The sequence below is a fragment of the Microtus ochrogaster genome, chromosome 6 (assembly GCF_000317375.1).
Source record: "Microtus ochrogaster isolate Prairie Vole_2 chromosome 6, MicOch1.0, whole genome shotgun sequence".
Classification (NCBI taxonomy): Eukaryota; Metazoa; Chordata; class Mammalia; order Rodentia; family Cricetidae; genus Microtus; species Microtus ochrogaster.
The window spans coordinates 62839119-62866213 of NC_022013.1; the positions used below are offsets into that span (position 1 = coordinate 62839119).

Below are 27095 nucleotides of genomic sequence, written 5' to 3' on the forward strand. Positions count from 1 at the left end.
TCTCTCTCTCTCTCTCCCTCCCTCTCGCTTCCTGCTCTCTCGTTTCCTGCCCCCCTTCACTTCATGTGCTCCTTCAACCAAGGGCACTCCAGTAAAGCGTGATCTGAGAAGAATCCTTGTGTGGTGGTGTTTCTTCCTCGCCGGTCAAGAAGCCCGCCGCACATTTGTTCTTCCCTTTCCTTCTGGACCACATGCAGAACCTCTTGGGCTTCACAAAGATCATTCATTGCATTTCCACTAAACTATCCTGATTGAAAATTATACATAACCAAGGAAAAGCAAATATGTAAATATAACACTGTATCAAAGAAGAACTGTTGAGATGTTTTATTTAACTTGACAAATGAACAATATAACCTAATATAAAATAAACATAAAATAGAGTCATATAAAATTTAAAATGGAGCCGTAGCCCATTAACCAAAGATGTGTATATTGCTTCCTTGTTGATGAAACCCAAGGTGGCAAACTCAAATACTTACCTTAAGTGTGTCTAGTGCAGACAGAGCTGCTTCCAAGGCTGGGATCGCCTCAGCCAGATCACTCTCACACTCATTCTTCAGAGCTTGGGCTTCTTCTGCCTTCCCACTGGCAATCTCTTCATCCAATTTCACAAATTTTCTTTTTGCCTCTACTTGTGCAGACTCTATCTCAATAATCTAAAGAAAAGAAATAAGGTGAAAATAGAAACACATTTTCAAGTAGCCTATTGTTTCTTCAAGCCTAGAGACAAAAGACTATTTGGGAATTAGGGAATTCAACGTATCATTTTGAATAGGAGAAAGGTTTGTTAAGAAAAATTAAGTTGTGAAGTTTGAAGGCAAATGGGTAGAGCCGGAAACAATCATTCTGAGTGGTCGGTCACCCAGACCCAGAAAGACAAAGGTCCTATGTCTTTTGTGGGTGTTAGTTTTGAATCTTTAGATATGTTTGTCTCGTTTAGAATACCCACAGATGTCAGTAAATTAATAAGAAGATGGAGAAGTAATAGATTTCAAAGAAGGGAAGACAGAAATAGTGATACAAAGGGGGAAAGAGGAATAATGGAACAGGAAAGGTCAAATGGGGTTGGGGATGAAAAGTCAGGTTAGCGGAAGAAATACAGGGAGAGATAATTAACACTAGAGACTTTCTGAAAAGAAAACCACATGAAAAACTACTATTGCGGAAGACTCCTAAAATGTAAACATCCACATACACAGAGAACTTCAATAGATTTGCCCTGTAATGCCCTATTAACCACAGGTTAACAAAAAGCTCAGAATCAGAAATGTGTTACCTCCATAGGATTTGTTGGCCAGTAAGGGCCCATAGACACCTAGATATAACAGGCTGTGACAAAAAAATTAAGACTTAGTTTCTTTTTTTATTTTATTTTATTTATTTATTTTTCCATTCAAAAATTTACACTTCCTCCTCTCCTCCCACTCCCCTCCCACTCCCCCACTCATCCTCCTCCCTCCCCTCCCTAAGACTTAGTTTCAAGAGTAGTTTTTCACACCTCACCTGTCCTTTGACATCAATACAAATATTGCTTTCCTACCTGCATCATGCGTGCATTTTCAATTTTAGCCTCCTCCAATTTGGGCTGTAATTCAACAAGCTCCAGTTTCATTTCACCAACCTAAACAGACGGTTTGACATTAACTTTTCACTGCTGTAATAGGTGACATAGAAATTAGAGACTTAAATGCATCATAAAATTCTGGCCATGAGAAGTCTTAATTTTTCCAGTTTTTTGCATGCTAAAATAATTGTGAGAGCATATTCAGTTCTTCTCACAAAAGGCTTTGACTATTTTAGGTATTTCACAAGGCACTGGGACAAGAGGCCATGGAGGAAATGAAACCATAAGAGAAGTGCCAGCTCAGATACTCTCCTTATACCATGACATACAAACAAAACACTACTGAGTATTAATAGCACTGGACTCATTAGAAAAAGCCCACCTTATATTAAACATCTGCTACAATAGAAATCCAAAATAGATTTCTTCTACTCTCAAATGATAACAAATTATTTAAAAATAAAACAATGTATTTTTAAGTCTCGTTTGGGCAATTTAATGAGTTTCTTTAAAACTTATTCATCTATAAAATGAGGACCTATGAGTCACCACCTCTTGGAGTTGCTAAAAGAAAAACTGAAACAAAGTGAGTGAAATACATAGCAGGACCTCGTACACATCTTACTGTTAGCCAACAGCTGCTCTCATTTTTTGTTATTATTTTTTTTTACATTTATCAGTATATATTATTATTTTGGACAGCTTATCAAGTTTACCTGAGACTCAGCAAAAGCTAACTGGTCAAGTCCATTCACGTAGCGTTGTTTTGCTTCCATGATAGCTTGCCGTTTCTTAGTCAACAGTTGCCGGAAGGAGCCAATAAGTTCGAGATAAGAAGTAGCAGTGACATAGTTATGTCTTCCCAGCTCTTCTAGGAACCTAGAAAGGAGTCAGGCAAAGGGGCTACAGCACAAGTAATGGATTCCATCACGATGTAGACTCAGCACAGCATTACCCATCGGCGATTATGAATAAAGGTTAAAGTTTATGCAGAACATGCTAAGTCTTTTAACTTCATTAAACTCCAGAAATCTATATATAACCATATGCAAAGTCCTTATCTGAAAAAATATCAAATAATGACACATTTAAAAAGAATAAATCAACCAACAAAAATGTTTATAAAAGGTGAACTACAGCAAAAAAAAAAATACAGTTTTTATTTTTCTATGTGTCACACACCAGGAGGCTCTAACCTTGTTAGACAAGGTAAGACACTCAAACCATTGTGTGAGATGGGCAAGCGTCCAGAAAGGGAACTGCACATGGGACAAGAATGAGTTACACTGTATGTTACATGTTGACTGAACGTATAAGGCCACACACGTGAGATACATATGCCTTAAAGTAACTCTTCTGTATTACTGCTTCTAAAACATGCCTCCTCTCAACAGCTTCCTAGTTAGCTCTACACCTTCCTCTTGCTCTTTACCCCACTGCTGCTGCTCTGCTTCCTCACAGCCAAACTCTGGACAATTGTAAGTTACATTCTCAGGGCCTGACCCATTCTCCAAACCCAAGAGAAGTAACTTCGTTTCTCATATATATGCGATATGTATGTGATATTACAGGGGATAAACACGGGAGGCAGACTACAGCACACTTTTTGGTACCACACTCCCAGTCACTCATACTGGATAACTGACTCTAGATGGTCGACCCTCTCCCCACCATTCAGTCATCTCACTTCTCAGGAATTTCTGCCCAGTGTCTCAGCAGCAGTGTTTTTTACCTAAGAAATCTGCCACACCAACCACTGTTGATCAGATTAGGGCTGGGCATGAGACACAATGATAATCACATTTGGGGATAAAATTGGAGCAGGAAGCTAGAAATAATTGGTTAGCTTCTTTCTCCAGCTAAAACTGCAAGAAGTACGCTCAGAAGCCAAGAGGGAGGCAGCTTCCTCCAAACACAGTCAAAGAGAAAGCAAGGAAAGGCCAGAAGCAAGCGGTGATGCACACCAGAGAAAAAACAGTTGTCCATTCTCACAGATTCTAACTTTTGGTTGTTTTTCAGATCTTTGTGAGACAGACATTTATGGACTTTCAAAGTAAGTTCTTCTATTACTTGCTAGTTGAGGGTTTCAACTAATTATATAACCAGAAAGATTAGAAGACAATGAAATAAATATTAAAGTGCAGCACTTTGGTGGAAAATGCAAGGCATTTGCATATTTTTAGCACCATTATTCCTGACCTTTCTGAGAGGACCATAATGGAAGTGTGGAAGTGTTTACAGATTGGGACTATCTCTTGCCGCTCAACCTCAGTCAGCTCCAGGGTTTCTAAGAAATTCACGGCTACACGCTCAAGAGCATCTTCAGGCCATGGCTGGAAAGAAGGAGAAGAAAAGTTTATTAAAGATGAGTAGTCTCCAGTGTTTAGGAGCACTGGTTGTTCTTCCAGTGAACCTGGGTTCAACTCCCAGCACCCATATGATAGCTCACACACCCTCACACAGATACACATGCAGGCAAAATACCAATGGACATAAAAGAAAAATAAATTAATTATTTAAAAAATATGAGCAGTCTCAATCCAACAACATAAGTAGTGACTTCATATAGAAGAGTTTAGGAATATGAAGTTGAAAATTTAATGAGGAAAAGAGAATTAAGCAGACTGAGGTTCCAATATTTTTTAGATTTCTTTATACATGACAATGAGAATAAGGATAGCACAGTAAGCATTAGTGACACATTACATATTAAGAACATAATTATGTCACTTTCACCTCTCCTCTACTTGGACACCTGTTAGGCATCTCAATTTTAGCATTTAGGAGATGCTTTCTACTCAATATTAATTAGTTCCTTTCCCCATATGAGAACAGAGTGAAAAAACTTATTTAATTTGGATTTCTGTCATTAGAAGTCCTTCATAATCCCTATCATAACATCCAAAGCTGAAGCTATTATTTTCTTCTACCCAAATGTTCTTCTTAGCTAGTCTTTTGCACATTAGTGAAATGCTTTCTTCTGCTCTATCCCGAACTATGCCAATTGTGATCTCGCTCCAGGCCTTTCTTCTTTCTTTTTCCTCTGACCAGAACCCTGCTTTCTCAGACCTTCGTATGGCTCACTTTCCCACTTCCTTCATATTTATACCCAAAGTAACATAAAGTGTTCCTGGAACACTCTTTCTAGAACCATCTTCTCTCTGTTATTATTCAGCCTCTTGTGATGAGTGCCGTCCCCAGAACATACCAATACCTCACGTTCCATTTACTCATTTGTCTACTACTGGCATCTGTTCAACCCTTCACAGAATTTCAAAACCCATGGAGGCAAGCACTTCCTTTTTACCACTGCTGGATCTTCAGTGCCTAAAACAATACTTTGCAACAAATATTTCAAATGTTTAATTAAACAGAAATTGCTTCTTTATGTTTTTATTAGAATATTTTCCTGATTTTCTTTTATTTACTTTCAACAAGATGCTTGAAAGTTTTTCCTTTTAGAGCAATTCACATTTTAAGATATATTTTGTTGTTTGTTTTGTTTGTTGCTGTGGAATATTCCTTCTGTACACTGTGTAAATGAGGGTGAAATTGGTTTAATAAAGAAGCTGACTGGCCAGTAGCTAGACAGGATAAGGCTAGGCAGGAAAACCAGACTAAGGACACTGGGAAGAAGGGTGGAGCCAGAGGAGCTGCCAGTGAGACACGGAGAAGAAACAGGATACAAGATGAAAGAGAGAATGCCGTGTGGCAGAATGTAGATTAGTAGAAATGGGTCAATTTAAATGTAAGAGTTAGCTAGTAACAAGCCTGAGCTATCAGTCAAACATTTATAATTAAGTCTTCACATGGGTTATTTGGGAACTGGAAATGGGAAAGAAAAGTCTAGGTATGGTTTGTTTATGTTTCTTAGGACAGGGTTTCTCTTTGTGGCCTTGGCTGTTTTGGAACTTACTCTGTATACCAGGCTGGCCTTGAACTCAGAGATTTGCCTGCCTGCCTGCCTGCCTCTGCCTCTCTGTCTCCTGAGTGCTGGGATTAGAGGTATAACCCACTACCCTAGTGTCAGCAGACCTCTTTCGATTAGGAGAAGTCCTGAACCAAAGAAAAATGTTGCCCTTCTTCCAAATAAGGAGGAAATTCTCCTCTCTGACTGCCTGCAGGCTGTCACATTGGTCTTATTGTTGACTCAGAAATGAAGTAAAACAGGAGATCTTTGAAGTGTTGAGCTCCATGGCATCCATACTAGAACTGTACTATTGACTCTTTAAAACCTGCAGCTTGTGGACTGAAGAAGATCTTGACAACTGTAAGGCTCCATAATCATGGGAACCAAATCCATTTATAATCCCCCACCTGTACACACACACACACACACACACACACACACACACACACACACACACACAATTACTTTTCTTTGTATTAAATTTTAAAATATGGGGGCTATAGGAATTGGGCTCGGTAGCTAAGAACACTAGCTGCTCTCCTGGAGGATCCAGCATTCACATGGCACTCACAATAATCTTTAACTCCAATTCCAGAGAACTGATGCCCTCTTTTGGCCTTTTGGGGCATGATTGGTGCACAGGCATACATGCAGGCAAAATACTCATATACACAAAATAAACTGAAATAAAAATAATCAATTAATTAAAAAATATAGTAGTCTAGAGCAAAATGTGCTACTGGTGCAGGGGTGAGGTTCTCTACCACTGTTTGATTAGATTGGAGGCCTGCTCCACAGGAGTAAACACACACACACACACACACACACACACACACACACACACACACGCTCCTCAATCCTCAAATGGCAAGAACCAGCATAGGCCCAAACTAGACTCTCTGAATGTAGCTGACAGTTGGGTGGTTGGGGCAGATTGTGGGGCCACTGGCAGTGGCACCAGGATTTATCCCTACTGCTTATACTGGCTTTTTGGAACCTATTCTCTTTGGATGGATACCTTGTTCAGCCTAGATATAGTAGGGAGGGCCTTGGTCCTTTCTCAGAGCAATGTGCCTTACCCTCTCTGAGGAGTGGATAGGAAGTAGGGTGGGGAGAAAAGGGGAGGGAGTGGGAACTGGGATTGGTATGTAAAATGAAAAGAGATAGTTTGTTTTCTTTTTTAAAAAAATAAAAATAAAATAATTAAAATTTAAAATGCAAAAAATCATAAAATGATAATAGAAATTTGGATTAATCATATCATATACAATACACAACATATATGTAGTATTATATATTATGTTAAACACACACACTATCCTATGGTTCCAAATCTAACCTTCGATGCAGCCAGTTAATTTTTATAATTCAAAAATTCATTGTTTTCACTAGTCCACACTTTGTATATCATCATCATGTCTCTCTTCTTTCTAACTATTGCTTTTACGCTTTCTAGTCCAGACTATGAACTGTCTCATAGTCTCATCCGCTCCTGGTGCTAAGTACTATGCCCATCATTACAGAAACTTATTGATAAACACGTGCTGAGTACTAATCAAGCTTAAATATGACTTTGGTAAAAATTTTCAGAATTAGCAGCAACTCTACTCCCTTGAAACAAAACGAAACAAACCTGAAACCAATCAATAGTGCAGCAATTGATGAGGGATGGGAACTGTCTCAGCCGGTTGCGAAAGGCGTCTCCTATGGGGCTGAAGGCCACGACGATGTGAAGGTTGTCTTTGCAGCGGTTCACAAAGAAAGCAAACAGGGCCAACGGACTGAGCTCATCATGCTTATTGCCAGCTTGAGCCACCGGACGGACCCCCTACAGAGCAGAAACCAGAAGACCAGATATTAGGATAGGAGGCATGTCTTTAAGTTCTTATTTTCATACCATTGGATGTTTAAAAACAACTATCTGTTAAGGATTTACCTGGTAAAGATAATCAGAAAAACTCAATCAAGATTATATGTAGGCCTAAATGCAACATCTTTTTAGAGGAATAATGGAAACTAATATAATGTCCGTCAGTAAGAAACTGGCTAAACTCACAAAACATCCTTCTCACTTTCACACTAGCTTTTACATAACCTTTAAACAACAAAGAAAAGCCAGACTCAGAAAGACAAGCATTGAAAGCATGCTTTCTCATATGAGCAAAATCTAGCACGTGTGTGTGTGTATGTGTGTGTATGTGTGTGTATGTGTGTGTATGTATGTATGTGTATGTATGTGTGTGTATGTGTGTGTATGAGTGTGTATGTGTGTGTATGAGTGTGTATGTGTGTGTATGTGTGTGTATGTGTGTGTATGTATGTGTGTATGTGTGTGTATGTGTATGTATGTATGTGTATGCATGTGTGTGTGTATGTGTGTGTATGTGTGTGTATGTGTGTGATGTATGTATGTGTGTGTATGTGTATGTATGTATGTGTATGCATGTGTGTATGTGTGTGTATGTGTGTGTGTATGTGTATGTATGTATGTGTATGCATGTGTGTGTATGTGTGTGTATGTATGTGTGTGTGTGTGTGTGTGTGTGTGTGATCCACATGATGTGCAGTAGAGACGTGGAGAAAGGAGTCTAAAGAAAGGGTGAGGAGAATGAGAGGGTGCTGGGAGGGGAAGGACAGAAAGACAAATACTGAACGTTCCCTCTCAAACATGGAACTTAAATCTAAAGCAGAACGAAGCCTACGTGGAGGGAGGTAAAGGCCACGGGGTGGTGAGCAAAGCACAAAGTCATAAGAAAGCTTTAGTGTGCACGCATACGAAAATAGAGAAAATGAAAGAGGTATTGTGTATGCGCTATGGTAGCACTAGCAAAATAAACAAAAACTAAGTTATGTAAGAATACACAAAATATGATTCCCTTGTGTTAACTTTAAAGATATGTAGTCTGGAGGTAAGGTAAGTCCCCTGGTTTAAGAGCAGCATGGCTGTAATGGGGAACTAATCGCTTTCTGATTGGACATGAGGCCTGCTCCACAGAAGGGAATTTATGCCTGGGACTGTCAACTTGGTCACAACTCCATGGCTCAAGAGGACATGTTGTCAAACTACCTTCTAAAAATTCCTGTTTATCAACCAGTGCTGTCCTCATCCTCGGCTGTCCTCATCCTCGGTTAGCGAAGCTTCTTTTTGCAGTGGGCCAGGGTTAATGCAGAAACTCATGCCTGGTTAAAATGCTGCTGAGTTCACAGACCCAAATGGGCCATCTCTATCATATTCCCCTACCCACACCCTAAGGCTCAGAGAACATCATAGAGGGAAAGGTGAAAAGAATGTAGAGGGAGGAGAGGGGGGAGGTGCTGTGAGACGCTGTCTTCTGGCCATGAGTTGCACTAGTGAACTCATGGAAGCTGTAATTACCTGCACCAAAAAGTCAGCATTCCAGCATGGATGAAGTAGTGGCTCACTAGTCTTCACCCATACCTGAAGTGCTACTGGCAACTGACAGCTGCTGGAGAAGGGAGAGTTAATTCTATTCAGTGGCATGGCCACTGGAGGCTGCCTCTGCCCCAGTGTACGGCCCCACACCCAGGTACATGCTGATAGCGCTAACTGGATTCACTGAATTATTTAAACAACAACAACAACAACAAAAAAAAACATGAGGTAGGAAGGAGGGGGTTGTAGGTGAGGGGTCTGAGGAGGGAGAAGGGAATTAATGAATGGACATGATCCAGATACATTGTGTACATGTATGAAACTGTTAAAGAATAAAGAAAATATTTTTTAAAATATGTAGACTGGATGTACCAGTGCATACCTATATTCCTAGCACTTAATAAGCTGAGGAGACCAGCCAGAGCTAAGTAATGAGACCCAGTTTCAAGAAAAAAAGGCAGACATAAGCTGGGTGTGTTGCACATCTGTTGCCACGCCTATTCAGATGGCTCAACCAGGAAGACTACTTGGGCCCAGGTACTTGTGGCCAAGCCCCAGCAACACAGAAAGTTCTCATTCCAAAAACGTATGCAGGGGATAGAGAGATGCCTCAGTGGTCAAGAGCACTCACTGCTCTTCTGGAGGACCAGGGTTCAGTTCCCAGCATCCATGTCTGGTGGCTCACAATTGCCTGTAAGTTCAGTTTCAGGGGATCTGAGGTAGGTACTGGCACACAATCACATACAAATAAATAAAAGTAAAACATTTTAACCCAAGCAGTGATGGCACACACCTTTAATCCCAGCACTCGGGAGGCAGAGGCAGGTAGATCTCTGTGAGTTCGAGGCCAGCCTGGTCTACAGAGCTAGTTCCAGGACAGCTTCCAAAGACAGAGAAACCCTGTCTCAAAAAAACAAAGAAACAAAACAAAACAAAAAAACAAAAAAGAAAAATAAAACATTTTAAAAGTGTGTATAAAATATACAAATAAAAAATAGTGAAGTAGAGAAGTTTAATAAAAATAATAATAACAGTTAACAGCTAAAGTAAGCAAGTCAGGCAAAGATAAAAAAATCTTACCGCCATGAAACAATATTTATACACTAAATACTTGCTAACTGTTTTTGTTGTATATAGCCTTACTATGTTAAAGTCAAAACCTTCCGTTTAATTAGACAAAAGGGGAAAATGCTGTGGAACAATATTTGTACACTGAAAATATATGATGCTCTTATTGTTACTAAAAAGGTTGATTGGCTGACAGCTGGGCAGGAAGAGATTGGTCAAGACAGTCTGACCCAGAGAGAATCCTGGGAAGAAGAAGGGCAGAGTCTGAAATCATGAGCAGACACTGAGGGAGCAGGGGATGAACTTACCATGCTAATAAAGGTACCTCCATGTGGTAGAGCACAAATAAGGAATATGTAAGAGTTAAGTCGTAACAAGCCTGAGCTATTGACCAAGAATTTGTACTTAATATTAAGTCTCCATGTTGGTCATTTTAAAGCAGCCGGTCAGAGCAGGAAAACTCTGACTATATCTCACTCCCCACAAGTAACTATTCTATGAAGAATGAGGTCTTCCTATTATGTGAGAACATCATCATTTAGGATTGTGATGACATCACTGGTATTGCTCAGGAAAAAGCAAAAGCATTTTTTTTCTTTTCAACCCAGGCCACAAACTAATAAACATACTAAGGGTTACTGAAGGGTTTCTAAGTGTTAAACACTACGTTAAGTGCTTGTTTTGTTTGATTCCCTTATCTCATTATAACCCTATGTAGGGGGGACTGCTGTCTGTGCTCCTATTTCATAGAAGGCAAAAGCAGAGAGGGCTTAGACTACCAGGCTGACTCCATTTCAATCCAGGAGGAAACATCCAGATATAAGTAATTAGTTCCATGGATAAAAGTAAATATAGTCAATGTAAAAGGAATAAGTCTTAGAAATGGGGATCAAAGTGTCTGGCAGTTGACAGAAGTAGGTGCTATACAATTGTATCTTGTCATTTAGATCACAAAAGCTAACTTTCACATGTATCATTCATATACATATATGAATTCTAATATATATATTAGAACTGAAAGAAAACACAGTTTTAGTAAGACTTTTGAAAATTATACCGGACAGCAGAAAGCCATACAACTAATCAAGGGAGATGTTAGTCATGTTTCCTTTCTTCCTGTGTCTTTTGTTTACAACTTTGTTTTGTTTCTGAAATAGTATCTCAAACTATAGATCAAGCTGGCACCAAAATGGTGATCCTTCTGCTTCAGTCTCCTGAGTGCTGGCATTAAAGATCTGTACCACCACACCTAGCTCTGATTCTCTCACCATCTTAAGAGATGATATTAAACTCTCATCAACCATAAGCATGCTAAGTAACATATATTTTATGAAGATAATAATTATAGAATAATTTCTGACTTAAAATAATGCTAGATTTTAACTTTACTAAAATGACATGTTAAACTAATATGCTTTAAATTGTATAAGCTATATTTATCTAATTGCTTGATTGTATAAGTTCTGTGTCTCCTGAAGAGCAGAGCAAAGTGTTTATGATAAGAAAACTCCTGTGCTGGGTGCAGGATTTCCCCACAACGCTCTCTTACCTCCATTACTTCTTGCTTCTCATCTGCTGCAAAAATGTTAGGAACCTCGCCAGTATTGAGCACACTGTCAATATCTTCTAGGAAAGCTTCCTCTTTAATCTGAGTGTCTGTGATCAGAAATACTGTCTTCTGGCCCTTCATGCCTACATTTCTTAACAAGGTCTTAAAGGAAAAATGTACTAATCAGCAGAATGCAGTGGATTGTGTAGGTTTTGCTTTCCCCTTCCTTTTAGGCTTGAGTTTAAGGGTTTGATTCTAGTGGGGCTGTCAGTCAGCAACTCCATTTCTCCTATACAATACAAACCACTTAGTTTCCTGAAGCTCCCAGACATAACAGTTGGTAAGAGGCATGTGATTAAGAATGGCCTATTACTTTAATGATTGAGTTGGACTTAAAACATGGCTCTTGTACTGAGAAGGATGCTTACCAAGACCAATAATACAAAATACTTGGATCAACTGTGTTGCCTCATGGACTGAACCAGCTGAAAAAGTGAGACAAATAAATACTTCCAGAGAGTATAGAGAAATTTCTAAACTGGGCCCTTAAATTGTATCATGTTAAATTACTATCCACCTCTGAACACTTACATAATATAAACAACGTCCTCTTTTGCTTAAGTTAGCTTGAGCTATTTTTTCCCCATTGTTTTTGGCCAATCACAAGCAAAATTCCCAACTGAAATGGACTTTGTGGTCTGGTGGACATGATTTGCAGATATCTGTTAAAACTGATCACTTCTTAGGAGATTATAGGTACAGCCAGGATTAAAATTAAGTGATATAATAAAGCTCCTCCCAGAAGCCATAAATTATCAAACGAAAAGTATAGTCTCTGGTGTAGGTTACCGCCTTTGGAGGTATTGGGCATGGGCTTCCCAAGGATCCTCCCTTCAAAACAAACAAACAAACAAAAACCAAAAACAAAGACCACACAGGCAAGGGAGTGGCGAGGGAGACTTGGTCACTCACCGAACTTGGTGGTGAGTCCTACTACTGACTGAAAGGTGCGGAGCAAGTAGGAAAGGAAAAAAAAGAAAAGTCATCCACCGTCCTACTGGGCTGTGAACCCTGGGAACTACAATGCCCAATGGTCAAACAGTGGCATGGACATTACGATGTGGAGAAAACAACAGTTTTGATTGGTCTAAGGCCTGATCCACAGGAGAGAGCTCATGCATGGTACTTGTAAACTTGCCCAAAAGTCTTTGGTTGGGGGTGGTGATTTTCCCTAGAGGAATAGCAAACTAGTGTTATTTTTGATAAATGGAAATAACATTTGTGTTGGATAGTTTTATGTCAACTTGATATAAACTAAAGTCCTCTAAGAGGAGGGAACTTCAATTGAGAAAACGTTTCTACAAGACCAGGCTGTAGGCAATCCTATAGGACATTTTCTTAATTAGTGATCAATGCAGGAGGGACCAGCCCATTGTGGATGGTGTCATCCCTAGGCTGGTGGTCCTGGGTTCTATAGGCAGCACCCCTCCACAGCCTCTGCATCAGCTCGCACCTCTAGGTTCCTGCCCTATTTGAGTTCCTGACATCCTTTTTCTTTTTTTTTAAATTTATTTATTAAAGATTTCTGTCTCTTCCCCGCCACCGCCTCCCATTTCCCTCCCCCTCCCCCAAATAAGTCCCCCCCCCCAGCCCGAAAAGCAATCAGGGTTCCCTGTCCTGGATAAAACTGGACTTCCTGACATCCTTTGATGGTGAACTGTGCTACTGAATTGTAAGCCAAATAAACCTTTCCTCCCCAACTTGCTTTTGGTCGTGGTGTTTTTTCAGAGCAATAGAAACTAACCAAAGCAGCATTAAACTCCTTCTAAGTACTTACCTTTCTACCACAGATTAGTCTCTCACCCCTCATTAGAGAGTTTTCTTATTATAGTGGGTGGTCATTAACACAGACTCACAACTAGTAGAGACGCAGAGAATAACTGAGTGCAGTGTTCGGCCTCAAACAGAAAGTCCACGTCACTCCCTTCCCGCTAGGCTCAGGAAACATCCCAGAAGAGAGAAGAAGGACTAAGTTCCACAAGCTGGGAATGACTGTTGTGAGATTCGTTTTGGATATGGGAATCACATATTCCTGTGAAATAAGTCTTCCCAAACCAGAATGAAGACAGGGGCGGGGCAACTGTGAGAACTTGTATTACAAAGTCTTGTTCTGCTATATGATTTCCTTTAGCTTCAGTGTCAAGAGTGAAACAGAGACATCTATACCTGCCGTATCCCAGGGCTGGACCGATGGAATGAGATTACGTAAGTAAAGCACTTATAGCAGTCACCTAACGGATAGAGCATATAACTACAACTATATAGTATTACAGTAATACTGTAGTAATATACAAATATACTACTTTTACTAGTCATTTTCACACTGGATATCTTCATATTTTTTTACCTTCATATCCTCTCTCCACTCATTCATACCATAACTCTTAGAAATTTCTGGTTGGAAAATCTGCATTTTTGCCATTGATGTAGCCAGACGAGTTAACGATTGCCGACCACTTCCTCCAAGCCCAATTAGCAACGCATTTCCACCAGACTGCTTTAGAATGCGGCATATTCTTGATAAATGTTCCAAAACATACCTACCAAAAACAAGTTATTTTCCATAGCAATTTACATGTACCTTTACTTACCACTTTATCATACATATTTGATAACATCATGTTGCACAGTACACACACACACACACACACACACACACACACATATATAATTTACTGAAAAAAAGCATGCAGGAACCGGGGTTGGGGAAGTTCTTGCCTCAAGAGCATAATGACCTAAGTTCACATCTCCAGAACTCACATAACATCTGGATGTAGTGGCATTTCATTTGTATTATAACAAATGAAGCTTGCCTGGAGATCAGAAAAGTGAAACAGTCACACTGGCCAGCCTTACAGACCAGGCAGCCATGACACACACCTTTAATCCCAGTAGCTACACTAGCTTGCCATAGAAACCAGGCAGTAGTGGTGCATGCCTTTAATCCCAGAACTAGAGAGTATTATAAGACAGGAGGAGACAGCTCTCAGTCTCATTCTGGGATTCCTGGAGGCAGGACCATCATTTTGGACTGAGGTAGAGGTAAGAGCCAGGGGCTGACTACTTTGCTTTTCTGGTCTCAGGTTGGCCCCCAATATCTGTCTCTGAGTTTTTATTAATCATGTTTCAGCTGGATCTAGTAAGCATTTGTGATCCCAGCACAGCCACAGGAAATGGAGGCGCAGATCTGAGAGTCCTAGATGTCCATTAGGCCGGCTAGCCTGGCTTATGTAGTGGCAAAGAGGTCCTGTTTTAACAAGGTGGGAAGGTGAGCACTGGCACCTGGAGGTTGTCTTCTGAACATACTGTCTGAAAAAAATCAGGAGTTTCTTTTTATTAATATAGATTAAGGGGAGTGTTGGCTGAAACAGGCAACTTAATAAATTACTTGTACTTTATATTGTAATATATGTGACAGGTATTTACTGTATTTTTAAAATATTTCATGAAAATTTATAAATAAAAGTTTCAAACACATACATAAACACAGGTACCTAGTTTCTTGATGGCTTTTTAGACCCCATTTCCTATGGAGGGATACCTTGCTCAGCCTAGATAAAGGGGGGAGGGCCTTGGTCCTGCCTCAAGTGATGAGACAGACTTTGTTGACTTCCCATGGGCGGCCTCACCCTTTCTGAGGGGTGGAGGGGGTGAAGTGGGGGGGAAAGGTGGAGAAAGTGGGAGGAGGGGAGGGAGAAGGAACTGAAATTGGTAAGTAAAATAAAAAACATTGTTTTAAAACATAAAATAATAGAAAAAATAAATAAAATATAGGTACCTAAACACAACAAGATTCATTCTGCTTTTGTGAGTTTGATTATACTCATCTAGGCACTGGTCAACAACATCATTAAACTGCTGAATACTTGGAATTTCAATGTAAATTCGGTCATCTCCTTCAAGATCAGGATTCATATAATCCCCAAACATGAGATTTCTTATGTCTTCTTCAGTTACCTGTAGAGTATAAATCATAAAGTTATAAAAGTTAAATTACAAAATAAATTTCATAAAAAATATAGTTTTATGTATGTCATGGGTTGATTGCTAGCTAATTACTTTAAATATTAAGATAGCAAACAATGTTTGTCTAAAATTAACACATAAAATGATAACTTTATTTGGCAACTAGAAAATTTTGTTGCTTTTTCTATAGACTGAGAATAAAAAGATTTGTTTTTATTTTATGAGATTTTAGAGATTTTTGCTGGTTTGTATCTAATTGTGTTGTGTGTGTACTATGCCTGAAGAGGCCAGAAGTGATTGTCAGGGCTCCTGGAGCTGGGAATGTAGGTGGCCGTGCACTGCCATGAAGGTGGTAGGAATCACCCTGGTCCTCTACCAGAGCAGCCAGTGCTCTTAACTGCTGACCTGTCTCTTCAGATGCTTTTTCTATAGACCGGAAAGCCATCTTTTCCTACTCGCTTTGCTAAGAATAGCATATGAGTTGGTACCATGCTATGCACTCTGTACGGTCTCATTAACAGCCACTATAGAATAACCTAAACACCTAAATAACTCCAGATGACCTCTATACCACATACGTTCTTACAGACTAACATCAGAATGTGTTCAATAAAAAGCAAGCCCATTTTTGTAAGATAATGTTCATTAAAATTACTCACGAAATCTCATTTTAACCTGACATGCTTTTGATTGCTAAATACACTTACTGGAGCATTCTCTTTTCGCAGGTGAAAAAAGATAGCATCAAATGGCTCCTTAAAGTGGTCCTTGATAACAGTTTTAATTAACGTGAAGAGCCAGTTTCGATCATCATCATTAATGAGGCGATCATAAAACACGCGGAGAACCTCATGCACAAACAGGCGGATCATCGTGTGCTTGCTCTCCACAGCCTCTCTCTCAATGAGCAAGCAGCCCCGGATGACACGTGAGAAATCACGCAGATTGAAGGTATAATGAGATTTTGCAGGAGTGGGCAAAAGATTCTCCATAGATTGCTTATATATCTGTGAAGGAAAGAATGCAACAATTCAAAGGTGAAATGCCTATAATTAACAGCCCTAAAATAGTATTAATAATATTTCATTTATCTTATTAGATTACATCGCTCCAGAAAGCATGTAAACACTGAACCTAGCATGGAGTATATGTTCATTTTGATCTCTAGCACTCAACCAGGTACTATGAAGCTGAGTGAACTGAATAGTACCTCAACTTGGGTTCCATTTAATCTGACTTTAGTTCCCATTTACTGCCATTGTTCCACCTACAGGCAATCTAGAAGTTATTAAGCAGTTTAAAATCGCAATAGAAATTAAAATCAGGTAACTCATTCTAAAGCACCCCAAATAAAGAAGAAATAATGTCTTTGAGATTAGCAATGACTTTAAACCTATAATTCTCTCCCTTCCGCCCTATTAGACTCTTATTCTTCTTTTATCTTAATTGACAAAATATAGAAACAAAGTATATTTTTCCTGAATGATGTATTCATCATAGAAAAGTTAATTCTCTTTAAAAAGGTTAATTAATCGTTTAATATATCTTGACAAAAAAGAACGACAAGACTATTTTTCATTTGCTATGCTTGTAGTTTATCCCCCTGCCTACCCATGGTAGATCTCTAATGCTTCAATGAGAGAAAAAAAAAATCTCTTTTACATGGCCAAGGCCCACTCATACCGAGTTATATTTTAAATATTATATTATACAAATAAAGCACTTTCCTATGTCAGAATAAATCTTCCACTTAGTCATGGTTTGAATTTGAAATGCTCCCACCAGTGGCTCTCATGCTGAAGGCTTGAATGGCAGAAGATGGGCTTTGGGAAGAGATTATACCCTGCGCTCTGACCCAGACGGGTTCATAGTGCAGTGCGTTATCAGGAGACGGAAGAAACTACAAGGTGTGACCTAGTGGGAGGAAGTAAGTCACTGTAGGCATGCCCTTCAAAGATATACCTTGTACCCAGACCTCTGTTTATCAAGCGTCCAGACAGTTTAGTTTGGTGAGATTATTACCAAATTACCTTCGAGGGCATTATTTTCCCTGTTAACACTTGATATGAGGTTGGTTCTGGCTTATGAGTAAGGGCAGATAACACACCCTGAATCAGGAGGTGTTCTTTGACCACATGGGCATAAGTATTTTATCCCCATCCTTGCATGCTCTAAGTTTTCACCGAAATGTATGTGGTCTGAATAAAAGCAATGTGTATATAATAAGATACTTACATTTATTTTCTTAAAAAATTCCACCCATAAGACCAGGTCAGTCCCTAGCCTAAATGCCATCAAAGGGGCTTCCTCCAGCAGCTGATGGGAGCAGATGTAGAGATTCACAGTCAAACTGTAGGCAGAGCTCAGGGAATCCCACAGAACAGGGGAGAAAAGATTGTAGGGGACAGAGAGGTTGAGAACACCAGTAGAACACATCACACAGAATCAACTAAGCAGGGCTCACAGGGCCTCACAGAGACTGAAGTGGCAATCACAGAGCCTGTGTGGGTCTACACTAGGTCTTCTGTATATATGATATGGTCCTAACAGTGTGAGTGTGTGTGGGGGGTATCTGTGACTCTTTTACTTGCTCTTGGGACCCTTTTCCTCCTACTGGGTTGCTTTATCCAGCTTGATACGAGGGTTTGTGCCTAGTCTTATTGCATCTTGTTATGCAGTGTTCAGTTGCTATCCTGGGAGGCCTGCTTTTTTCTGAAGGAAAATGGAGGAGCCGTGGATCTCAGGCAGAGCAGAGATGGGAGGCTGGGAGGAGTGGAGGAAGGGAAGACTGCAATTGGGATGTATTGTATGAGAGAAGAATAAATAAAAAGAAAAAAGCATGAAGAACAAGAAGGAAGACAGAAAAGAGAAAATTTAACAAATACCACAGTGGGAACCTAACCATCAAGAAAATGATTATGATGTGGTAGGTACTGGTTATGAGAAAATTTCTTACAACCTTAGGAAACATGTATCATATCTCATTTTAGTGATTAAACATTAGGCCTCCAAAAGGTCAAACTGCTTGTCTTAGAACATCCACTTAGGGTTAGCAGCCAAATCTCACCCCCAGTTAGGTTCTCCATTTTCAAAATTTTCTATGATCTTCCTGCTCTTAAACCATCTGGAACAGAATCTCTGACAAAGGAAACCACAGATGGCCCAGGGAATGACATTTTTTAAAGAAGACCAAGTAAAGGAAGTATCTGCCACTAACACGTCTTACATTGCACTACATGCTCACCTCCATAGTCCCACTGACTATCTGGTTTCCAACTATAAAGTAATCTGGAGGAAATTCACGAGACCTAAGGTAGAATGCCATGATTGATGAGAAAATCCGGACCATAGTTTCATCACTGAAAGAATTGATGGTGCAGATATTGAAATGTCGAATAAAACGGGGAGTGACTGCATTCCTTCCACCACCTGGAGGACCCATGGCTGCTATCAGTTCTATGTCAACCAGTGTGATTTTACTGGTGTCCTTGAGGTCATACCTAGAAAGCACACACAAAGACAAAGAAAGAAAAGATAAAATGAAGCACGGACAGCCTTAGAAATTTAATCTTAGCTTTAGCTTTTGTAAAGGGAATAACTATAAATTAGGGGTGATTGTTCCACTTTGCCTAGGACGAGTCTGGTTTGAGCTTGCTATCATCAACACCGTCCTTCTATTTTTAGCAGTGTCTCAGTTTGAACAGTAAAGTATTCATCACTCTGGTATGGTAAAGTCCTGATCTTCCTGTCATCTAGGGTCTTTAGAGTGCACAAAACCCAAGTCTAAATTAATCAAAGATCTCAACATAAAAACAGACACACTGAACCTGATAATAGAGAAAGTAGGGAATAGCCTTGAATTCATTGGCATTGAAGACCACTTTCTGAACAGAACACCAATTCCACAGGCACTAAGATTAACATTATGGGACTTCATGAACTGAAAACCTTTTGTAGAGCAAAGGACACAGTCACTAGGACAGTTTACAGAATGGAATAAGATTTTCATCAACTCCACATCTGACAAAGGGCTAATATCCAAAAAATATAAAGAACTCAAGTAGCTAGACACCAACAAGCTAAATAATTCAATTAAAAATGGAGGTTACAGATCTAAACAGAGATTTGTCAATAGCAAAATCTCAAATAGCTGAGAAACACTTAAAGGTTCAACATCCTTAACCATCAGTGAAATGCAAATAAAAACTACTTTGAGATTCCATCTTATACTCATCAGAATGGCTAAGATAAATACCACAAGTGACAGCTCATGCTGGTGAGGGTGTGGAGCAAGTGGAACACTCCTCCATTGCTGGTGGGAGTGCAAACTTGTACAGCCACCATGGAAATCAATATGGTACTTCCTCTGAAAATTGGGACTCATTCTATCTCAAGACCCAGCTATACCACTACTGGGCATATTCCCAAAGGATTCCCACTTGCTCAACTATGTGCATAGAGGCTTTACTCATAATATCCAGAAATTGGAAACAACCTAGACGTTCCTCAATCAAAGAATGGATAAAAATATGTGGTACTAAAATTAGTGGAAAAAAGATAGTATATGAATTTGAAGAAAAGCAGGAAAGGGTATGTGGGAAGGCTTGAAGGAGAGGGAAAGGAGAGCTGTTGAAGCTAAACTGTAATCTCCAATATAAAAAAGTATGGCAAACTCTTCAAAAATGGAGTATTACTCAGCTGCTTAAAAAAATGACATCATGAAATATGCAGGTAAATGGATGGAATTAGAAAAAAAAATTTGAGTGAGGTAACCCAGAACCAGAAAGAAGAACAAGATATGTACTAACTTATAAGCAGATATTAGCTGTTAAGTGAAGGATAGTCCCACTACAATCCACAGACCCAGAAGGTGATGTGGGATGAACTTCTGTATATGTGTTGCTTTTATTGGCTAGTGAATAAAGCTAAATAAAGCTGTCTTGACAAACCGCTTAGCAGAGTAAAACCAGGTGGGAAATTCGAACAGAGATATATAGAGAGAGTAGGCAGAGTCAAGGAGATACCTTGTAGCTGCCAAAGGAGACAGACACTGGAACCTTACCTGGTAAGCCACAGCCTCATGGAAATACACAGATTAATAGAAATAGGTTAATTTAAGATATAAGAGCTAGGCCGGGCGATGGTGGCGCACGTCTTTAATCCCAGCACTCGGGAGGCAGAGGCAGGCGGATCTCTGTGAGTTCGAGACCAGCCTGGTCTACAGAGCTAGTTCCAGGACAGGCTCCAAAGCCACAGAGAAACCCTGTCTTGAAAAGCCAAAAAAAAAAAAAAAAAAAGATATAAGAGCTAAGTCGTTGGCCAAGCAGTGTTGCAATTAATATAGTTTCTGTGTGATTATTTGGGTCTGGGCAGCTTGGACACGAACAAGCAATCTCTTTCTACAAGAGGGCTAAGTAACAAAGAGTTCTAAGGGACACTACATGGATCTCTCTAGGAAGAGGAAATGAAAGGATTATATGGGTGGACTGAGGGTGGGTATGGGAACAGAAGGGATCAGGTAGAGAAGGGAAAGATGGAGAAAGAGATGACTGGGATTGTGGGGGAGCACTTAGGAGCTAATATGGAAACCTAGTGCAGTGGAAACCCCTTAGAACCTGTGAGGATGACCCTCGTGAGGACTCCTAGGAATGAAGGATATAGAGGCTAAACCAGCCATCATCTTCAGTAACTAAGCAAGACTTCCAGTGGTGGGGCTAGAACACTGGCAGCCACCAAACCTTTGACCCATAACCTGTCTTGCCTGAAGTCCTAGGGCAATTGTGGCTCAGAATTTGGAGTGGGACTAGTTTTACTTGAGGCTCTGGCCACAAGAGGGAGCCCATGCTAGACACTGTCTGGATCAGGAACTGGAAGCTGGACAGCCCAGGGTCCTAGGAAGATCCAAACAAAACTAGTAAAAGAAAAAAAGTCAATGAAATGATTCCTAATGATATCCTGCCATGCTCAAAGATCAGTGCCTATCCCGGTCACCATCAGCGAAGCTTTCTCTGGCAGAGAAGCAGAGATCCCCAGCCAGACATTAGGCAGAGTTCTAGGAACCTGAAGAGTGGGAGGCAGGACTGTAGGAGCCAGAGGGGTCAAGCACACCAGGAGAACACGGCCCACAGAATCAGCTAAGCAGGACTCACAGGAGGTCACAGAGACTGAAGTGGCAATCATGGAACCTGCATGGGTCTGCACCAGATCCTCTGCATATATTGTTAGCTTGTGGGACTCCTAATAGTGAGAGTGGGGGTGTCTGTGACTCTTTTGCTTACTCTTGAGACCCTTTCCCTCCTACTGGGTTACCTCATCCAGCCTTGATGTATAGGTTTGTGCCTAGTTTTATCGCATCTTGTTATGCCATGTTTGGTTGTTATCTCTGGGAGGCCTGCTCTCTTCCAAAGGAGAGCCTAGCAAAAGTAGATCTGGAGGAGAGGGGAGGGGAGGGGAGGGGAGGAGGCTATGGTAGGGATGTACTATATGAGAGGAGAATAAATAAAATGAAAAAGACTTTAAATAAATTATTTACCAATGTCCACAATCAAAAAACTGTCGTAATAACTCAATAGGAGGTTGGGCTCCATATTTCTCCAGTGAAGGCATATTCATATCATCTATAAACACTACACACTTCTTTCCCATAGGTGGTCCAAATACTCCCTTGCGCCTTTTGTCCAATCTAGCCATGATGATGTTCTAAAAATTTAAAAAGAAAAAGTATATTTATCTATGACAGTATTACAAACTTAATATTATCATCATTGATTAAGTCAGTATGGAGATCTATGTGGCCAGTATCCATTGTATACTAGTAACAGCTACTGGTTTTTTTTTTGATTTTTTTGTTTTGTTTTGTTTTGATTTTTCGAGACAGGGTTTCTCCGTAGCTTTTTGGTTCCTGTCCTGGAACTAGCTATTTTAGTCCAGGCTGGCCTCGAACTCACAGAGATCTGCCTGCCTCTGCCTCCCGAGTGCTGGGATTAAAGGCGTGCGCCACCACTGCCTGGCACAGCTACTGTTTTTTAATTAGTCAGTAGCTTAACATAAAAGTTAACATTAGAAAAAAATTACTAACAATCTTTGAGAGGAAATAATGTCATGTGTTTAATTACTCTAAGTTACTCTTACTTAAAATGATACTAAACTTTAAACTCAACATCATTTCAAATAACATGTGTTGAAATGCTCCCCTGCACTTAGAGTTATCATAGGTATTTACACGTTAAGCTTGCATTCCATACACACATCTATAATTCTATAATCCTTTTTTTTCACACTGGATACCCCTTTACCTAAGGTTTAAAAGCATTATTTTTTCAATCTTTGTTGTGTTTTATAGCCAACATAAATGTATATGCTTTTTAAATATTTCTGATAAGTTTTAAACATGCTTGTCTGTTGTAAAACTGAATACCAAAATTATTCTATTCAAAAATTTTGCAGTATGCCAACTTAGCAAGACTTTTAAATTAAGAACAGAAATAGGGTTGGGGAGAGTAAGAAGGCACAAATTTAGGAAGAGATGCTAAGTGTGGCAATTACAAGGAGCTTCATGAAATAGCTTTAGCTTGTTATATTTAGGGGCAAAAGAAGATCATGCAATAGATCATAGTGGACCAGCAGGTGAGCAGCAAATGCTCCTAAAAGCCACACAGAAGAGTGTAGAACAAAACAACTGGATATTCTCCTGTGCCCGCCCACCACTCTTCTATGCACACATGTGAACGTCTCTTAGACTTTCTTCTCCAGTTAAATCAATCATTGCTTCTCAAGTCAAAATTAATGATAAGTCTTAAAGGGCTAATGTACAAGTGTTATCTTTCGATCCAAGGATTTACAAAGTTGCATATTTAACATATAGCTTTAAATATTTTAATATTTTTCAAATAAGATAAAGTATAATGGTTACAAACCCAAATCCGGTTTTATACAAACCTGAACCTGATTGGCACTGGTCCGTGCAGAGAAATTCACATAGAAAGGAAAGTACTTGTCTTTTTCCAAGTGATTCATTAGCTTATCCTTGACATACACTGACTTTCCTGTACCAGTCGGACCCACAAAAAGCAGTGGCCTTTATAAAAACAATGAATAACATAATTCAAAATGGAAGAAAGTATAAAAGCATTTTTCTGGGAAAAAAACTCGAGTATTTTAAAAACTTTAAATAGCTGGGTGGCGGTGGCACACGCTGTTAATCCTGGGACTCGGGAGCAGAGGCAGGCGGATCCCTGTGAGTTCAAGGCCAGCCTGGTCTACGAGAGCTACTTCCAGGACAGGCTCCAAAGCTACAGAGAAACCCTGTCTCAAAAAACCAAAATAAACAAAACAAACAAACAAAAAAGCCAAAAACAAAGAAAACAAAATCTTTAAATAGTAGTCAAGTCATTTCTACTAAAACTCCACACGTGTATAATTGTTCGTGAGGACTAGTAAAGGCAGAGCCAGCACACCTGCCAGCCTGATGCCCTGAGTTTGGATCCCTGGAGTCCATGTAACAATGTCCTGGTAGCTGGTGTACGCAATCCCAGCGTTACTAATGTGGGATGAGAAGCAGGGATAAGGGTATTCTCCAAAAGGAGAGACTGAACCTGTACATAAAATGCATAGATTAGAGAGGTGGTGGTTTGTGTGAGTGCATATGTATGTACAGGCATGCTCAGGCACCAGACGTATGGAGTTCAGAGGTGACCATGGTGGTATTCCTAGGTACTCGCCACCTTTTGTTTGAGGCAGGGTTCCTCACTGGTCTGGAACTTTGCCAAGAAGGATAGGCTAGCTGGCCCATGCGCTTCCAGGGTTCTGCCTGTCTGTCTCCCATCTTGCCAGAGCTGTGATTACAAGCGTGCACCACCATGCCTGTTGCTTTCTATATGGAGTCTGGTTCTGCATCTTATGAATAAATACTTTACTGACTGAGCCATTCCCCCATCCCAGAATATATAGCTTTTTCAATAGTAACACTGCGGGTGATTTTTGGTGACGTAAGAGGTAATGAACTATGGGTCTGTTAAAATTTCAGAGTGAGCAATACGAGAGCCAAATTCTAGGTTTTCCAATAGTAGTAAATATCATTTAGAACATGCTAATTAATTCCCAGCCATGGTCTCAGTCACCTGAAACTCAATGACTTCAAAGTTCACTTTTTAAAATGCTACCATTTTATTAGAATGGTACTGTTTTATTTAGAATTCATGTTTATAGTAGAGTTTCTTACTTTGCATAGGTAATACTCAAATCCATTAGGAAAGTATATCTAATTGTGTCCATTGTAGGGATGATGAGATCTTGAATCTTGGTTCGTTTGTCTTCTAAATGAGAACTTTTAATTAATTCATTCCAGTGGAGCCAGCGACCTCTGTTTTTTAGCTGCAGGAAAATATGTTTTAAAATATTACAACTATGCACTTGCTACATCTGAGAGCATGTGTTCAATACTTACACCATTTGCTTGTAAAGATGTGAGCCTTTAGACAAAATATAACAACTGTAACACAGTGACATTTTAGCATTGACATACAAGGAAAGATTCACTCAGTCAACAGATGGGTAACAGACACAAACGTGCAGTTTACAGAAGAACAAATACAAACAGGCCACAGACAGCCGCTGTGGTAGGGGTTTGTGACCCGAGACACCATCAAAAGGCCATTGACATCACAGCCAGAGCCTCTGGGCCTGGATGACAGGGGACTTTACTGTCTTTTTGAAAAGTAAGTTTTATTAAAAATTCTAAATCAGGGAGAGATGGCTCTCTCTGATGCTCTTCCAGAGGACCCAGAACCCACATGTCAGCTAAGAACTGTCTGTAACTCCAGTTCCAGGGGATCTGGCACCTTTTTCTGACCTCTGTAGGCCACAGGTATGCACAGACATACATGCAGGCAAAACACCATACACAAAAAAATTTTACATATTCTAAAGGAAGCTTCCCAAAATTAAAAACTTTAGCCTTTTCCTCCTCTAAAATGAAATATTATAATTATTCATATAAAATATAAGTAATATCTTCAGTCATAAAGCAGATTAATAAATAAACATCCATGAAACCACCACCCACTTAATGCAACTAATTTTTAATGATAATCCAAAGAAAGTAAATATCACTTTATCATAAACTCAACGTATCTAGAATTTATGACCTTTAGTTTTTGAGACAGCCGTAGCTGTGGCTGTCCTGGAGCTTACTATGTAAACCAGGCTGGCCTTGAACTCTATCTCCTGAGTGCTGGGACTAAAGGCACACACCACCATGCCCAGCTGAATTTATGTCCTCTTAATATCTAATCTTCCCTAAATGCCTGTAATATGTCCTTTTGCATATGCTGAGTATTTGTTTCAAACTATTCTAGTGTAACTTAAGTTACAAGTTGCTAAATTTTGGTTTTGCATCTTTTATGTGTTGAAGTAAGTGAGCTATAATCTAACTAAAAATAAAACATCATTTGAGGCATCTGTATTCCTTTGCCATTTTGCCTTTTTGACCTAGGCTGATGTTTAGTCAAGATAATCAGCAGAGCTGTACAATTAAAGTCTTCTAATTCCTGCTGAGTGGTTAATTCCAGCACTCTGGAAACACTGGCAGGTAAATCTCTCAGAGTTCAAGACCAGCCTGGTCCAGGACAGCCAGGGCTGCAAGGAGAAACCTTATCTTGAAAAAACAGAAACAAAACACAAAACCAAAGTCTTGAAATTCTTTTGAGCCACTGGCCGGCCGTGGCCGCTGCCCTGATGCTTTCCAGTCAGAACCAGCTTGACCATTACTTTCTTCTGATTATTCTTCCCTTTCCCTGTCTATCCCCAAGTCTTCTACTATCTAGTTATAACAGTTAATTCCGGCAAAGTAGCCAGAGTGGAGGAGCTGCTCCAGTTCTAGAGCTGGGGCTAACAATTTCTGCTACATTCTATTGGGCAAACAGGTGCCACAGCGCACACATGGAGGTCAGAGGACAACTTCTGGGAGCCGTGCTCTCCTCCACTGCGGGGCAGACATGGTATAACTCAGTTTGGGTGCCAAGTGTTTTTTACTCATTGTCATCTCACTGGCTCAATAATTCATTAAAAAAAAACTTGTAGAGTCATATTAAAGTTACACACACATGTATTTTAGAGTTAAAAGTTTTATTTGATTAAGAAAAAGATGCCAGATATGGTGGTGCACACCTTTAGTCCCAGCACTCAGGAGAGTGAGGCACGCAGATTCCCGAGTTTGAGGCCAGCCTGGTCTATAAAGCGAGTTCCAGGACAGTCAGGGTTACACAGAGAAACCCTGTCTCAAAAAAACAAACAAAAAGATTAAGCAAAAGAACAGTTCTTAACTCCCATTTTCTCTTTCCCAAAGGCAACTACTTTTATCTATCTATCTATCTATCTATCTATCTATCTATCTATCTATCTATCTATCTATTTATTTATTTTATTTAACTTTATGTGCAGTGGTATAACTGGAGTTACAGACAGTTGTGAGCTGTCATGTGGGTGCTGGGATCTGAAGTCGGGTCCTTCAGAGTAATAGTCAATGCTCTTAACTGCTGAGCCATTCCCCTACTTTAACCTGCTTAAACTGGATTTTTTTTTT

The 27095-nt window shown here is 39.8% G+C and overlaps 1 protein-coding gene across 1 annotated transcript in view; it reads right to left on the reverse strand.

Moving 5' to 3' along the window:
- The window catches only part of Dnah12 (dynein axonemal heavy chain 12), a 164246-nt gene that overhangs the window by 56797 nt on the left and 80354 nt on the right, over nucleotides 1-27095 (reverse strand). Inside the window, exons 38-50 of the mRNA XM_013346907.2 lie at nucleotides 24735-24886; nucleotides 23453-23591; nucleotides 22047-22213; nucleotides 18759-19014; nucleotides 16222-16521; nucleotides 15327-15505; nucleotides 13896-14088; nucleotides 11489-11650; nucleotides 7111-7305; nucleotides 3767-3900; nucleotides 2284-2446; nucleotides 1544-1624; nucleotides 483-659 (exon numbers count right to left, since the gene is read on the reverse strand). Of these exons, the coding sequence (XP_013202361.1) occupies nucleotides 483-659; nucleotides 1544-1624; nucleotides 2284-2446; nucleotides 3767-3900; nucleotides 7111-7305; nucleotides 11489-11650; nucleotides 13896-14088; nucleotides 15327-15505; nucleotides 16222-16521; nucleotides 18759-19014; nucleotides 22047-22213; nucleotides 23453-23591; nucleotides 24735-24886 (2298 nt within the window). The remainder of the gene's footprint in view (nucleotides 1-482; nucleotides 660-1543; nucleotides 1625-2283; nucleotides 2447-3766; nucleotides 3901-7110; nucleotides 7306-11488; nucleotides 11651-13895; nucleotides 14089-15326; nucleotides 15506-16221; nucleotides 16522-18758; nucleotides 19015-22046; nucleotides 22214-23452; nucleotides 23592-24734; nucleotides 24887-27095) is intronic.